At 50.1% G+C, this 17500-nt stretch overlaps 1 protein-coding gene across 10 annotated transcripts in view; it reads right to left on the bottom strand.

Moving 5' to 3' along the window:
• The window catches only part of ppfia4 (PTPRF interacting protein alpha 4), a 72993-nt gene that overhangs the window by 6807 nt on the left and 48686 nt on the right, over window positions 1-17500 (bottom strand). For 3 of the 10 annotated variants that reach the window (XM_060069907.1, XM_060069901.1, XM_060069906.1), the window contains 19 exons: window positions 17008-17067; window positions 14223-14444; window positions 13625-13771; window positions 12342-12476; window positions 11577-11660; window positions 9195-9326; window positions 9007-9069; window positions 8541-8632; window positions 8186-8315; window positions 6282-6478; window positions 5686-5914; window positions 4998-5033; window positions 4754-4881; window positions 4492-4631; window positions 4054-4135; window positions 3820-3901; window positions 3142-3342; window positions 1701-1763; window positions 379-405 (listed from right to left, as the gene is read on the bottom strand). In XM_060069907.1, the coding sequence (XP_059925890.1) occupies window positions 379-405; window positions 1701-1763; window positions 3142-3342; window positions 3820-3901; window positions 4054-4135; window positions 4492-4631; window positions 4754-4881; window positions 4998-5033; window positions 5686-5914; window positions 6282-6478; window positions 8186-8315; window positions 8541-8632; window positions 9007-9069; window positions 9195-9326; window positions 11577-11660; window positions 12342-12476; window positions 13625-13771; window positions 14223-14444; window positions 17008-17067 (2250 nt within the window). The remainder of the gene's footprint in view (window positions 1-378; window positions 406-1700; window positions 1764-3141; window positions 3343-3819; window positions 3902-4053; window positions 4136-4491; window positions 4632-4753; window positions 4882-4997; window positions 5034-5685; window positions 5915-6281; window positions 6479-8185; window positions 8316-8540; window positions 8633-9006; window positions 9070-9194; window positions 9327-11576; window positions 11661-12341; window positions 12477-13624; window positions 13772-14222; window positions 14445-17007; window positions 17068-17500) is intronic. The other 7 variants (XM_060069904.1, XM_060069908.1, XM_060069909.1 and 4 more) reach the window with 6 other exon arrangements.

Here is a 17500-nt window from a genome sequence, read left to right as displayed (position 1 = left end):
CACACACACACACACACACACACACACACACACACACACACACACACACACACACACACACACACACATACGTCCATACACACACATACACACATGCAGGTGAAGTCGTAATATTATAAATGGTCATAAAGAAATGAACATTGGGAGTCGAACGTGGGAGTGGCCGTTTGTCTTTGATTTGAAGGTCGCGGGCGTGAAATAGAAAGTGCGTTTGCTTGGTGTGCAGTATGCCCCAGATGCCCATCATCACGGTGTGTGTGTTTGTGCGTGTGTGTGTGTGTGTGTGTGTGTGTGTGTGTGTGTGTGTGTGTGTGTGTGAGTGGTGGGGGCGGTGTCAGCGTGCCAGAGGGGTGAGCTGTGTGTGGCAGACGCCCTCACCTGTGCCCAGCTGCCCTCCTCACTCTCCTGAGTGTCAGCGAGCAGAGCAAACACACAATGCATAGTGTTAGAGGGACACACACAACACACACACACACACAAAATATAAACACATACAAATATAGACACACACACACACACACACAGACTAACTATGAACACACACACACAGACACACACATTGTGGACACACACAGAAATGTGTGGACACGCGCACGCACAAACACATTTACACTAGGGATGGGACAGAATATTAGATTATTAGATTATTCGTTCCCGACGGTGAAAGTCGATTTTTAACATTTGGACCGTTAACATTTCAAATAAACAAGAATTAAAGGACGGAACTATTGATGGACACCTCGAAGGGCATTATCCCGCTTATACCATGGTCACTTGCCAAAGAAAATAAATTAAGACCATTCATTTATATTTTCATGCGTTTTACAATCCAAATATAACGTTTTTCACAAGCCATAACTTTGTTTCCCTGGTAGTGCCTGAGGGTTTGACTAATACCTGGAACAATCATTACCCTCCCGTAAGGTTCTTATGCAACTGAAACATTGTTCACTCCTCCAGTAAATAGGACGGACCATAGCTAGGACTTGGCAACGGGAGGTATTCTAGTCTGCTGATCGAGCCAGAGAGCTAACGTTATGCATTGTACATATTTATAATTCGATATTCGTCCCAGCCTTTATACCACAGATACTCTAGGGTCTATAGCATATAACCGCGTTGTCTGATTACAGTTTAATTCATTTTTCACAATTTACCAGCTCTCGTTTTGAAGGCTGAACAGACAATTAGACTGGAACTACTTAGCAGGTAGTTGTTTTTTTGCGTTTAAGATATTAAGTGATTTCTTGCCGATGATCCATGGCTGCCTTTGTGAATGTCGGCACAGATCGAACAATTTATTATTCGTTCATACCACCCACTGATTATTCGACCATGAAAAATTTGAGTTATTCACATCCCTAATTTACACACACAACACTGAAGGTTATATGACAAACATTTAAAAGGGTCTTCTCCGATATGGTTGGATCCTGGACCCCCAGACAGACAGACAGACCGGCAGACAACGGACACACTCAAGAGCAACAGCAGAGTAAAAGCCATGCGTGCAATAAGTTTACAATCCGAGTCCAGCGCGGTGGATGGAGGGAGAGGTGTGGGTGGGGGTGGGGGTGTGGGTGGGGGTGTGGGTGGGGGTGGGGGTGTGGGTGGGGGTGGGGGTGTGGGTGCGGGTGTGGGTGCGGGTGTGGGTGGGGGTGTGGGTGTAGGGGTCAGGGGTGCACCCAGATGGCACTGACCGCTTTAGTGGAGGAGGCCAGGTTCTCCATCTCTTCGTGAGTCAGCCACACATTTCCGGAGGACTGCTCGGAGAGGGAGAGCACACGCACATGTGCACGCACGCACACACACAAACACAAAACACACATACACACGCGCGCGAACGCACACATACGCACACACACACACACACACACACACACACACACACACACACACACACACACACACACACACACACACACACACACACACACACACACACACACACACACACACACACACACACACACACACACACACACACACACACACACACACACGCACAGATATATGCCCAAAAACACATGTTCATGTGCCCATGATCACATATACAAACACACACACACACACACACACACACACACACACACACACACACACACACACACACACACACACACACACACACACACACACACACACACACACACACACACACACACACATCCGTTCACACGGTGTGTGTTGAGTGAGGGAGGAAGAGTGTTTCAGGCAGGTAGTGAGTAACATATATCCGGGATGGTTTGGAGTGAACAGCGGCCACTGAGCTTCATGCAATCCGGCACAACACCAAGGCTTCGTGTGGTGTGGAGAGCAAAAGGGTGTCAAATCATAACGCATAGGGGTGCGTCAGGGTGCCCGGGCGCCAGGACATTTATTTCGGTGTGTGTATGCATCTTGAAGTCAGGGTGGCGATGTCGCGGCCCTCGCCGAGTCAACCTTGACTTAGTTTTTGATTTATTACTGTCACTACTTTCCTTGTCTCTGTGTTTCTGTGGCTAAGTACATTAATAAGTGTGTGTGCATGTCTATCTTTGAGTGTGTGTCTGTGTGTTCCATTGTCTATGTGACTACGTGTGTGTGTGTGTGTGTGTGTGTGTGTGTGTCTATGTCTATGTGTCTACGTGTCTGTGTGTCTATGCCTGTGTCTACGTGTGTGTGTGTGTGTTTGTGTGTGTGTATTTGTGTGTGTCTGTTTGTATCTATGACTATGTGTCTACATGTGTGTGTGTGTGTGTGTGTGTGTGTGTGTGTGTGTCTGTGTGTATCTATGTCTAGGTGTCTAGGTGTGCGTGCGTGTGTGTGTGTGTGTGTGTGTGTGTGTGTGTCCCGGTGTGTGTGTGTGTGTTTGTGTGTGTGTATCTGTGTCTCTGTGACCCGGTGTGTGTGTGTGTGTGTGTGTCTGTGTCCCGGTGTGTGTGTGTGTGCGTGTGTGCCTGTGTCCCGGTGTGTGTGTGTGTGTGTTTGTGTGTGTGTGTGTGTGTGTCTGTGTCTCTGTGTCCCGGTGTGTGTGTGTGTGTGTGTGTGTGTGTGTGTGTGTGTGTGTGTGTGTGTGTGTGTGTGTGTGTGTGTGTGTGTGTGTGTCTCTGTGTCCCGGTGTGTGTGTGTGTGCGTGTGTGTGTCCCGATGTGTGTGTACCGTTCTGGAGGTGAGCGGGGCCGAGGGGCTGGTGAGGGACACCATCTCCTGGATGGCGAGGCGCAGCTTGAGGCGGTGCAGCGGGTTGCTGATGCCGATCTCCCTCTGGATCTCCGTGTCCGACAGCGCCGACATGATGGCGCCGCTCTTCACGTTGGCCCGGCACGCCGCCACGTACCAGGCCGGCATGCCCACCCACAGCTACGGGGACACAGAGGGTCTCCTTGAAAACAGCGGCATGTGGAGCGTAAAGCGCAGAGCTAGTGTTGTATTGTTTTTCTATGTGATGTTTTCTATGTTATCATGTCCGTTGCCGTTACATCGACGCCATCATCATCACTGATTTCTCTATCTTCCTCGTCGCAATTGCCCAAGTCTTCGTCATAATCTTCTTCGTCATCATCGACACTTTATCATCCACATCGTGATCGTCATCATCATTGTCATCCTCATTTTCTTCCTCATCATCACCATCGTCATCATTGTTATAAGTGTTCTATTATGCTCCTGTAAGCCTAATTTCTGCGTCTGACTTTTCTTGGTGTGTAGGACCGAAGGTGCTTGTCACTCTAAGCTATAAGCCATACCCAGCTGGGAGCACATGTAAAGGCAGCCTGTCTCTGCGTGTGGGGGGAGCGTCGTCATGGAGACACTGTTAGCTGTGTTGGGGATGTATACCTCTAGCCAGGAGACAACGGTTGGGCCGTCCCATTGGGCGAACGGCAGACCCCTCCTCCTGGCATCTTCCAGCAGCTCATGTCTGTAGACGGGGGGGGGGGGGGGGGGGGTGGGGAACATAGAGGGAGGGGGGAGGGAGGAATGAGTAGAGAAAAACAACGGCGATGTAGATTAAAAAAAGACCCAGACTCTCTCTTGGTATAAGAAAGATGGAGATGGAAAACGAGGTGTTACTTCTTCTTCATCCTGCGGTCCCTTTCTGCCTGGGTGCCCAGCTTCCCCAGAGTCATGGTGTCTCCGATGCTCATCTCAAAGTCTGGAACACACACACACACGCACACGCACACACACACACACACACACACACACCCACACCCACACCCACACACACACACACACACACACACACACACACACACACACACACACACACAGATATACACACACACACACAAACACACTGTAGCTGCCAGCAGAGACAGTTGCATAATTTAAGGTCATTAGAATAGTTTAAGTTTCATAAAAGAAAAGCAGCCACAGAGCTATTCTCGAGACAAGTAACGCCATGCCTTCAGTCGCCCGCCAATCTGACAAGTGAAGTCGGAAGTGTCAAACACAGGTCAAGGAGCAAGTCACCCCGCCAAATGTAATGAAGATATTGGACCTTCATACCATCGCACACACAGACAGCTGTACCTGGTACAGGAGGAAGAGGCTGACCCTCCCTCCCGACCGCCTGCTCCATGCGTCCCTTCTCCTTCTTCCCAAAGAGCCGGCCGATGGACGACTTGATGCCTTTCTTCTGCTTGTTGCTGTGGACGGCCCAGAGAGTCCCGTCAGTGGTGCCACGCGCGCCACACGTGTGTGTGTGCGTTGTGTGTTCTGGGGTGACCAACGGGTGATTGTGTCAGGAAGGAGCGGAGGCTTCACGTACCCTCGGCCGTCCTCCAGGCTGCCGGTGAGCTGGGCGAAGTTGGTCTCCAGCCGCAGGCTACGGGGGGACGAGGGGGGGGACGTCTCACACTTGATGGTGGCCTTGTCCTCGCGCACCTCCGTCGGAGACTAGGGGAGAAGCGGCGAGCGCCGATACGAAACGTCAGGCGTGAATGAGGCAGCTCGACGGTGAGCTCAGCGGGGGGGGGGGGGGGGGGTTAGCGTTAGCCAGAGAGGAGACTTACGGCCACTTTCCTGCGGTGCTTCCTCAGGTCGCTGGGCTGTGTGGACCACAACACAACACACGGGTTAGAGGGGACGTGGCATGCACGCTTGCTATGGCACACGTGTTTATAGTGCTGTTGATATTCGGGTTCTTCACTGGATTCTTACGTTCATTCGTAAGTCATTCATAAGCCTTTAGAAAATGATGAACTCATCATTAACAATGCCTTGCTGTTGAAATATGTTAAAATAAGCCCTCTAGTGACATCACAAGTGGGCGTGTCCGTCCTAATGTGTGTTGAATAGATCAGCCGATAGAGTCCAGTGGGCGGCAGATCTATCCATAGCACTTACTGATCATCTACCAATGTTATTCAATGTTAGTTGAATGCTAAGTTTATCTTTAACTAAAGAAGCGTCATTTTGAACCTTATTAAAAAGTGATGCCAATATGGTAAGAATGTTTATAGTATCTTATTGCACTGCATAGTGTAGTATATTGTCCTGTTGTGCATGTTTAGTGTGCAAGGGCGACAAGAGGGAAAGAAGGATTTGTTTTTGTCTTTGTATATGTGTGCATGTTTGCGTGTGTGGTTTGTGTACATGGGAGAGTGTGTGCGTGTCTGCGTTTGGTGTGTGTGTGTGTGTGTGTGTGTGTGTGTGTGTGTGTGTGTGTGTGTGTGTGTGTGTGTGTGTGTGTCCTCGGACCAGAGTCATGATGCCCAGCTGGTGGCTGGCGTTGCGCGCGTGATGTTTTGGTGTAGAGCGCCCACTGGTGGGCGGGGAGGTGGACGAGGCCAGTGATTGGGCGGTGGCTGAGGTGGGCAGGGCTCGGGGGCGGAGCGTCACGTTGAGACCGTCCATGCTGCCACTGTTGACGCGGGACTCGATCTCGTCCGAGCGCAGCTCTGCGGAGTCCCTCTCCACCTGGATCATCCTGCAAGAGGCGACGTTCAACATGGTTCACTTCCCAAATGCAGCATAGTGCAGTGGATTGTTATGTTCATGCATTTCTACAACAATTCAAAAGGTAATTGAAGAATTGATTAAATAAAAATATAATGAATACATTTGAAATTTAGACCTGTGTCCAAAAAAAAATTGTATTGTGAAAATTCCGTTTTCACAATAAAACGTAATTAAAGATATTAATTCAAGGTTAGTAATTAAGTATGTAAGTCCTTCACCCATACAGGCAACTATATACAAATATATAAATTAATTTATTAATATGTATTTCATTGAATGTCCAGACATAGCACATTTGTAGTGCATATGAGTCTGTTGGCTTGTTGCTTTGTCACCTGATCTCCTCATTGATGGCGTCAAGCTGCTCTTGAAGCATGAGCGCGAGGGTCTGTGCGTCGGATTGGCCGCTCGGGGAGAGGAGGGCGGAGCTAACGTCGTCATCCAGATCTGATTCGGCCTCGATGTCGCTGCCGTGGAGGTGAGTGACGCTCCCGCGCAGCGAGGGGAAGTCCTGTTCAAAGATGGCCAACACCTGCGGGGGGGCGGAGTCACACACAACCAAACCACATGAGACTTAGGCCCAATCCCATTTCTACCCCTTACCCCTTCCCCTTCCCCTTCCCCCTTCCCCCTTCCCCTTCCCCTTCCCCCTTCCCCCTTCCCCTTACCCCTTACCCCTTCAAAACAAGGGGGAGGGGTAAGGGGAAGGGGTAAGGGGTAGAAATGGGATTGGGCCTGAGTCTTCCAACAGTTCACATGAAGAACACGCGCAGCAGAACATCACCTTCTGAAAGGACACCTTTTTAAACGTTCTGCATTACGGCTGATTACTAATAAGGATGTTTGTGCCTGTGACAAAGACAACAACTCAGGATTTAACATTAATTTAATATTCCATTAAATTAACTAGATGATGAATACATGGATGAAAGTTGTGGGAGGTGGCGGGGAGTACACACAAACAAACAAACGTGTACGTGCGTGCTGTGTTATGCATTTTGGGAGGGGGGGGGGGGGGGGGGGACTTATGAGAGGAAATGAATGAGGAGAGAACTTACATCAGACGGAGTGTCCGCCGCAGCCGAATATAAGCAGAGGCAGAAGAACAGAAGAGAGGTTAGTAGAAAGAAACCGGTGAGATAAAGCATGGAAATAAACCAAACACTATTATTATACACTATACTATTGTCATCCTTCTTCTTCTTGTCGTTATCGTCATCATGACTCCTGGCCCCCGGCATGGCAGTCATTAGCGAAGCAGGAGAATGACCTTGTGATAACGTGTTTGAGACGCGCGGATGGTTTGCTCTTTTGGAGGCGTGATGCGCTATAGGCGGCTGTGAAGAGATCCGAAACGGAAATAGATCCATGTGACTGGCAGTCGGGCACCTTGTTGGGCTCGTCTCGCAGCGCAGCCAGCCGGCTTTTTAACAGGCAATTAAACTCATTCTTACGCCGCCGTAGAGTTGAGGAAAAGCGGCAGAGAAGACGGCATGATAAAGTACAAAAGTGTAAAATGTGGCTTTGTGAAAGCTTCAACTCTGTACTTCACATCATCATTCGAAGAGTACACGTGTACAAAGAGGCATAGCTTTGACCCTCTTGGCCTTCCATACCACGCGGACACAGACGCACACCGTACATGCACACCTGCCCTCACGCACGCACTGCTGCACACGCAATAGACACGTACAGCACAGTGTCTCTGTCTGTAGGACTGTCACTAATGGCCGACACAGAGCCGGGGTTCAGCCCCACTTCCCGTCATCACCGATCTGTGGCCGTGCCCTTGAGAGCCCACTATAACAGCCCACTATAACAGCCCACTATAACAGCCCACTATAACAGCCCACTATAACAGCCCACTATAACAGCCCACTATAACAGCCCACTATAACAGCCCACTATAACAGCCCACTATAACAGCCCACTATAACAGCCCACTATAACAGCCCACTATAACAGCCCACTATAACAGCGGGCCATTTACATAATAACCAGGCTTCAAGGCAGCATGGAGTATTTAAAGTGCACACATGCACGAACGCAACACACACACACACACACACACACACACACACACACACACACACACACACACACACACACACACACACACACACACACACACACACACACAGACACAGACACATGCGCACACACACGCATGCATACACACACACAGACAGACACACATACACGAAACGGAAATAGATCCATGTGACTGGCAGTCGGGCACCTTGTTGGGCTCGTCTCGCAGCGCAGCCAGCCGGCCCTTTTGTGCTCGTCTGATGACGGTGGTGCTGTAGTGGCCGTCCTGGCTCTCCACCATGGAGTAGCGGAGATCACTGGCGCTGCCCAGGTGAGAGCTGGCAACGCACACACACACACACACACACACACACACACACACACACACACACACACACACACACACACACACACACACACACACACACACACACACACACAGTGGAAGCTCAGCGAGTATACCTTTTCTGAGGCGAGAAGGTTTGTGTTTGTGCGGGTATGTGTGTGTGTGTGTGTGTGCCTGTGTGCGTATGTGTGTGTGTGTGTGTAGTGTGTGTGTTTACCGTGAGTGACTCCCATCTGCAAACGCCCCACTGCGCCGCTTCAGATGGTCGATCTCGTTCCTCAGCTTCTCGATCTCCCCTATCAGACGCTCCTGTTTCAGGGGAAAGAGAGAGAGAGAGAGGGAGAGGGAGAGGGAGAGAGAGAGAGAGAGAGAGAGAGAGAGGGAGATCAAAGGAGTGTGAGATCAGACTCATCATAGGACAGCTAAACTTTTTATTTTAGAGGTTCATATTTAGTCCTTAAGCAAATGTGACAGCCATTTCTTTTGTAAAACGTTGAAGTATAGAGCAGGTCCTTCACCAGGGGGTAGGGGGGCCGTGGGTGAGGCGTCTCGCCTGTGGATCCTGACCGGTCGGCCGAGGTCATCGCAGGTTTCCAACATTACCACCATCTCCCCCGACCCCCCCCCCCCCCCCCCCCCCCCCCCCCCCCCCCCCGTGGCCGACCTCGGGGGGCTCTACTGACCCGAGTGTGGTGGAACTCCTCCAGTTGTTTCTGGCAGTTCTCCAGGTCCTGGATCAGAGAATTCTAGACCGAGACAAACAAACGAGATCAGCCGAGTGTCTGCACCGCTCAGGGGCGTCCCACCGGGTCGCTCTGAGCCCCCCCCTCCCCGTGGGACGGCCCTCCGTCCCGACAGCGCGAGCCGTCACCTTGTCCTCCAGGGCGGCCATGCGCTCCTTCAGGTGCAGCTGCAGCCTCTCGTTGGACTCGGTCAGCAGGCGGTCCACCGTGTCCGACAGACGTTTGTTGTGCTCTTCGTTCATCTTCTCCCGCTGACGAGCCTGAGCACAGAGCAGAGAGCGGGGGGGAGGGGGGGGGGGGGGGGGAGGGGGGGGGGGGGGTGGGGTTGAGGACAAGGGGGGGATGTTGACCTTTGACCCAGGGAGCAACCGTATTTTGAATCCGTGTTTGCGGCTAATCGAGTGTCCCTCGCTGGTGGATTAAAAGATGAAGGAGGCGTCTTAAGAAAGAGGGGAGCCCGGTAGCCGCGTCGCCGGGGCCATGAAGGGACTCTACACCCGGGATGAGTTAATTGCGATGATTCAAGAGACGATTAGAAGGGATTACATTGTCCCTCTCAGAGCGGGGCCGCGGGGGGTAATGCGCCCGGCGAGTCCTGTTGACGGGACCTCGGCCCAACGTTGACGCACACACACAACTGGGCCACGCGTGCTTGCGTTCACAGACACACACACACACACACACACGCACACACACGCACACACACACTCATGCACATTCATGCACACAGGCACACACCCCTGCCATACACACAAGCATTCATGCACTCAGACACGAACTCCAACTCAACTCCATGCTATGGAAGGCCAGGAGGGTCAAAACTATGCCTCACTGTAGACGTGTATAGATTGAAATCACCGTAAAACACAGGTCTTTAGTGGTTGAAAATGCCTTTTTTAACATGGCTGTTTCTCAATCTACAATGGTGTAACAACAGCGTTTTTTACGGCTTTTTAACAGGCAATTAAACTCATTCTTACGCCGCCGTAGAGTTGAGGAAAAGCGGCAGAGAAGACGGCATGATAAAGTACAAAAGTGTAAAATGTGGCTTTGTGAAAGCTTCAACTCTGTACTTCACATCATCATTCGAAGAGTACACGTGTACAAAGAGGCATAGCTTTGACCCTCTTGGCCTTCCATACCACGCGGACACAGACGCACACCGTACATGCACACCTGCCCTCACGCACGCACTGCTGCACACGCAATAGACACGTACAGCACAGTGTCTCTGTCTGTAGGACTGTCACTAATGGCCGACACAGAGCCGGGGCTCAGCCCCACTTCCCGTCATCACCGATCTGTGGCCGTGCCCTTGACAGCCCACTATAACAGCCCACTATAACAGCCCACTATAACAGCCCACTATAACAGCCCACTATAACAGCCCACTATAACAGCCCACTATAACAGCCCACTATAACAGCCCACTATAACAGCCCACTATAACAGCCCACTATAACAGCCCACTATAACAGCCCACTATAACAGCCCACTATAACAGCGGGCCATTTACATAATAACCAGGCTTCAAGGCAGCATGGAGTATTTAAAGTGCACACATGCACGAACGCACACACACACACACACACACACACACACACACACACACACACACACACACACACACACACACACACACACACACACACACACACAGACAGACACACATACACACACACACACACACACACACACACACACACACACACACACAGACACAGACACACGCGCACACACACACATGCATACACACACACAGACAGACACACATACACACACAGACACATACACACGCACACACACGCACACACACACACACACACACACACACACACACACACACACACACACACACACACACACACACACACACACACACACACACACACACACACACACACACACAGAACAGACGAAAAACAACACATTTGCTTCCTCAGAGTGCTTCTCCAGCTATATATAGCCATGAGGTTGCATGTAGAAAGAGAAATCAGCCAAGCGAGAAATATTCAGTCTAAAGATATCGGCCAATCAGGGAGTGCGGGGAGAGGGAAACACACGCTGCAGCACGAGACGTGGATTCAGTACGAGAGCATGCTTACAGCTCAATGGAGATCTGTGGGTCTGTGAGTGTGTGTGTGTGTGTGTGTGCGTGTGTCTGAGCATTAGCCCTTCAGGGTCTGCATGCCCTCACTGTCACCGTGATGTGTGTGTCGTGATGTTTCATGTCATTGTGGACGCTTTGGCAGTTGCATATAAGCTCGGTTTGACACGCACACGCACACACAAACACACACACACACACACACACACACACACACACACACACACACACACACACACACACACACACACACACACACACAAGTGCATAAATACACAGAGACACATTCACAAATGTCCACACACACAAAAACACACACACACACACACACACACACACACACACACACACACACACACACACACACACACACACACACACACACACACACACACACACACACCCTTCCGAGTTCTTGGTTTTTCTCCTCCAGTTGCGATTCCAGCTGTCGGAGGCGCTCTTCGACGTTGCCATGGCGCTCCTCAGCCTGCAGAGGGCGACACACATCAGGAAGCCTCTGTCTCAATGTGTGTTGAGTCACCATTAGCAACACTGTACCACATCTCAAATATCCACACTCATGTAATGTGATTGTAATGTGATTCATTTCGCAGTATAACAGGTCACATTTTCATTTTCATACATTTTCGTATGCAGGATCCAGCACCGCTACTGCAGGAGTTTCAGATAATTGCCAGTGGGATTCAAACCCTTGCCCGGGGCTGTGTGAACACAATGCTCTACAAGTCCTGTGTCTACGCAAGGCCCCCCTACGCTCGTGATACGTCAGTGAGGACTCCACGTAAGGGTCCCAGGGCTGTGTCTCACTGGGGGTGAATTACAGGGTGTGTATCACAGAGTGTGTGTATCACAGGGTGTGTAACCAGGGTGTGTATCACAGGGTGTGTATCACGGGGTGTGTATCACAGGGTGTGTATGCCAGGGTGTGTTTTACGGGGTGTGTATTAGGGGATGTGTCTCACAGGGTGTGTAACCAGGGTGTGTATTACGGGGTCTTTATTACAGGGTGTGTATCACAGGGTGTGTGTCACAGGGTGTGTATTACGGGGGGGGTTGCATTACGGTTGTGTATCCCAGGGTGTGTATCCCAGGGTGTGTATCCCAGGGTGTGTATCCCAGGGTGTGCGTCCAGGTGTGTGGGTGGTACCTTGGAGAGCGCCGCCACTCTCTGGGCCAGCTCGGCCTCCACCTCGGGCAGCGTCTCCGCCTTCCTCAGGGTCTGGGCCAGCCGCTGCTCCGCCAGCTCCAGCATCTCCTGGAGCTGCCGCACCTTCTCCTCGCTCTGGCACACGTACACAGACACACACACACACACACACACACACACACACACACACACACACATACACACACAAAAACACACACATACACACACATGCATCCGTATATGTACACGTACGACCCAAAAAAGGACACATGTGCATGCACAGACACGCATGCACATACATGTACGTACAAAAAGAAGGAGACATCACGTGAACGCACACAGACAAGACAGACATAGAGGCATTTGTTAATGTGGCGCGAATATGCATTCATGTATTCTAACACACTCGCACGCACACACGCACATGCATGCACTCACGCATCCGTGCACACACACACACACACACACACACACACACACACAGACACACAGACACACACAAGGGAGAGGTGGGCTCTGTAACCAGCGGTGTGTATCTACGTACACCGTGAAGGCAGATGGCCTCCATTGAAGGTTTTGTTGTGCTGTCGTTCTATCCCATGGAGGGAATGGACTGAGTACCCCCTGACTACACGTGGACCATAGAGGTCATAGACAGCTTTGGTCAGGTTGGTTTGCATGTATGTATGTATGTATGCATGTATGCATGTATGTATGTATGTATGGATGCATGGATGTATGGATGTACGGATGTATGGATGTATTTTTGTATGGATGTACAGATGTATGGATGTATGTTTGTATGTATGGATGTTTGGATGGATGGATGGATGGATGGATGTATTTACAGTGTTTGCACAGCGTGAATGTTTGTGTGTATGCATTTGGACGTCCAGGTAAGCAGGCCTGTGTGTGCTGTGTGCCGACCTGTCTGTTAGCATACATGTGTGTGTCTGCGTGGATGCATGTGTGTGTGTGTGTGTGTGTATGTGTGTGTGTGTGTGTGTGTATGTGTGTGTGTGTGTGTGTGTGTGTGTGTGTGTGTTTGTGTCCGTGTACCTTTGTGTGTGTGTGTGTGTCTCTGTATGTGTACCTTAGTGTATGTGTCGGTTTGGGAGCGTGTATGTGTACCTGAGGGCGCATGTGTATGTGTCCATGAAGGTGTGCTTGAGTTTGTGTGTCTGTGAGTGTGCGTGTGTATCCGTGAAGGTGAACCTGAGGGTGTGCGCGTGTGTGTGTGTGTACCTGAGCGTGTGTTGAGGTGTGTGTCTGTGTGTGTTCACCTGTCGGTGCAGTGAGTCCTTGGTGGCCAGCTCGTTCTCCAGCTTGTCGTTGAGGTCGTGGATGTGAGTGGTCTCGCGCTGGGCGGCCAGGTAGCGCTTCTCCAACGTGGTGATCCTCTCCTCCATGTCCTCTCTCTGTGCCAACGCCTACGACAGGCAAATAGTAAGAGGAAAACACACACACACACGCGCATACACACACACACACACACACACACACACACACCTGCGTCTCACTGTCTGTTGGTGTGCTTCAGGATACCACCACGCTCAATGCCAGTCACTAAGTGACAACAGAAGATCATAAAGTTCTCTGAAATGTTATCAGCCCGTTTCATGAAAGCATAAGAAGACATAATGATGTATTCCCAGACTTGTTTGTCTTTGATAAAGCAAGCGAGGGTGACTTCTGTCTGATATCAATCTTTTAATAGTGGAAAACCTCAATGGTACCCTATCAAACATTTAGACATGTATAAATTAAATATGTACTTGAATATTAGACTTTGGAGATATGACAATATGAAAAGTGGTATTTTTCGTTTTCTTCCCACACTCCCACACGCCCCTCATCTGGTCTCCTTGGAGTCCCTCCCACCTCTCTCTGCTCCCGCTGCTGTTTGAGGGACTGCTCCTCGCTGCGGCTCAGCTCCCGCCGGGTGTTGGCCAGCTCCACCTCCAGCTCGGCCAGGCGCCCGTTCATGGTGGTGGAGCGCTCGCGGCTCTGGGCCAGGTCCTGATTGGTCCGATCCAGCAGCTCCTGGAGCTCCGCCGCCCGGTTACCGTCGTCATGGGCGTCGATGGAGCCGTTGGGAAGTCTCTGTTGAGCGGCGCAACGGATAAAAAACAATGAAGTCAATTCCATGGTTTCTTATTATGCTACAGTAATGCATGTCCATCATGGCAGCCATTGCACTCTCAACAAACCCTTTGAAGGGATTGTTGAGACTCTAACTGGGACTTATGGCAATAAAAATACTTGGCTCGACATGACTTGTCAACACACACACACACGCACACACACACACACACAGGCATCCTCTTTTTATTGAGAACCTGTCTTGCCGGATGTCTGGGGACACGAGTATGTTTCTTATTGGCCTCAAGTGAAGAGTTTGTGAGAAGTTAGGGTTGCATCAGGCCTTTTGCTGTTGATGTGTTTGATGCTGAGTTTCTTTCCGTAGCTCAAAATGCTTCTAAATACGGGATATTAATTCACCAAACCTTCAGGGAGGCATATCCAAACAGAAAAACCGAAGAAGAAATCAGAGGATTTGTTTTCTTGCCAGTTTAGGAATAAAACATAGAAAACAAATCAATCCCACGCTTTGCAGTGACGTTGCTAAAACAGGCCTCGGGAATCTCAGTCTGGTACATAACCCAATACCCAGTTCAACAACACCCAAGTCTTTTGGAAATGCAAAGAAACATCCCCCCACCAAAACTGACTCTGAACATGGCCGAAAGATGCCCAGGTTTACTGCTTTACTGTCCTAGTTTGGGGGGGGGGGGGTCCTGTTCCAACTGGGGTCCTGCGGGGACATGTGGGTGTGAGTGTGTGCTATGTTAAAAGATACCTTCCAGAGGTATATCTAGATGGAGGCTGGAGGTGATGCTGTTGAAAGGGGGGGGGGGGGGTCGTCAAGGAACGGGTGCTGAGTGTAACAGCGGGCATTGTGGGTCAGAATACTAAGTATTGCCCACTGAAGGGTAGGTGGCGGGGCGTCTTATTTTTTCTTAACCATTTGGAAATGTATCATTTGTCATTTGTGCACATTTGAGCGACTATTCTGGGAACGGATAGAACTCAACTTGTTCTTACGTCTCTGGAAGACAGACGCCAAGGCTAAATGAGGCAACGAGGAAGGAATAGCTCCTTCTGGTCCGTCTGTGTGATGCGATACGGCTACCTGGCCTTGCTGGCAGGCCTGCCCAGCGGAGGGGATAAACATTGCGTAACGTCTGCTTATTACAGATGCTAGCCACATATGGTAAATGTTAAATGCACTGCATTTATGTAGCGCTTCCTTGTCACCAGCGGCCATTCAAAGCCCTTTACAATGATTGCCTGATTCACACACCGACGGCGGTGTCAGCCACGCGAGGCCGACAAGCCAGCCCGTCACGAACAGTTAGGCTGGGGTGTCTTGCTCAGGGACACCTCAACGCTCAGCTAGGAGGAGGCAGGGGTTGAACTAGCAACCTTCCAGGTGCCAGTCAACCCGCTCCACCTCCTGAGCTGCTGCCGCCCACAGAGCTTGGGGGCTCAGAGTCCAGACAGGTAGGGGCCAAATAAAGACATGAAGCATCATGAGCAGATAAACAGGCAACAAGAAGGGATCAGACCACATTCAGTGCTATCAATTCTTTATGTATTTGGAGGTTTGTGTTTTTTGTAATATTGAAAGAAAATGTTATTTTAAACGCTTTTCAAGACACACAAAGACACTTTACATACTTTACAAACCGACTATATATCAAACAATTTAAAAAGATAAATGTATATAGACAAACATACATACATATCTATACAGTATATATACCTGTATATATATATATATATATATATTTATATACATACATACACATAAAATGCCAAGAATCAGTGGTACAGAAGATTGAAGGGCCGATGGGAGATGAAAGGTAGGATGGACAGGGAGTACAGGTTAAGTGTTGAATTCAGTTCTGAAGAGGTGGGTTTTGAACCGGCTTCTGTAATGTCGTGATTGAGTCAGAATTTCTGATGCGTGATAGGAGGGAGTTCAGGAGGGTTGGGGGCAGCACCGGCTCAGTGTGGGTGTCAAGTATGTCTGCTTGTAAAAGACAGATGTGGCTTTGCAGATATGGGAGGATAGAGGTACAGTGAGACAATGGGGATAGGGATAGACAGCAGAGGAAAAAAGAGGAGGCTGAGAACGGACAGGGTAGATGGACATTGATGGACAAACTTGATGGTAGATCGACAGACTGGACAGAAGAAGGACAAACTGGACAGAAGGAGGACAGACTGGACAGTAGATGGATAGACTGGACAGAAGAAGGACAAACTGGACAGAAGGAGGACAGACTGGACAGTAGATGGATAGACTGGACAGAAGAAGGACAAACTGGACAGAAGGAGGACAGACTGGACAGTAGATGGACAGAAGATGGACAGCATGGACAGATGATGGGCACAAGAATGACAGAAGATGGACAGACTGGACAGAAGAAGGACGGACTGGACAGAAGATGGACAAAAGAAAGACAGATTGGACAGATGATGGACAGAAGAAAGGACAGAAGAAGGACAGATTGGACAGAAGATAGACAGACTGGACAGAAGAAGGACAGAAGGAGGTCAGACTGGACAGATGATGGACGGACTGGACATCTTGACAGACCTTCCAGGTTGGCTTGGATCCCTCTGAGTGTCCATGCTGGCGTTGTCTCACCAGGGTCAACTGCAACACAGGTCAACGCACGCCAAGACGCTCATAAGATATCACGTGGGTGTGGCCGTTACTCTGCGTGTGAGCGAGCGCAGGGGGGGGGGGGGGTTAGGGTGTCAGTGTGTGCATGCAGTGGTTCGGTTATATGATTCCCGTGTGAAAGGGGAGACAGCCAAATTGAAACATAGAGGGAAACCCGCAATCAGACACACAATGGACTGGAACGGGTACGCTGGTGGACCTTAACACGCAACCAGACTGAGGTTGGTTGGTGCATGCATTCACCATGAAAGAATTAGTACTCGTGTTGGAGTGTTTGTGCGTGTGTGTGTGTGTGTGTGTGTGTGTGTGTGTGTGTGTGTGTGTGTGTGTGTGTGTGTGTGTGTGTGTGTGTGTGTGTGTGTGTGTGTGTGTGTGTGTGTGTGTGTGTGTGTGTGTTTGCTTG

This window comes from Gadus macrocephalus, chromosome 13 (assembly GCF_031168955.1).
Source record: "Gadus macrocephalus chromosome 13, ASM3116895v1".
NCBI lineage: Eukaryota > Metazoa > Chordata > Actinopteri > Gadiformes > Gadidae > Gadus > Gadus macrocephalus.
This window is presented reverse-complemented; position numbering and strand designations above follow the sequence as displayed.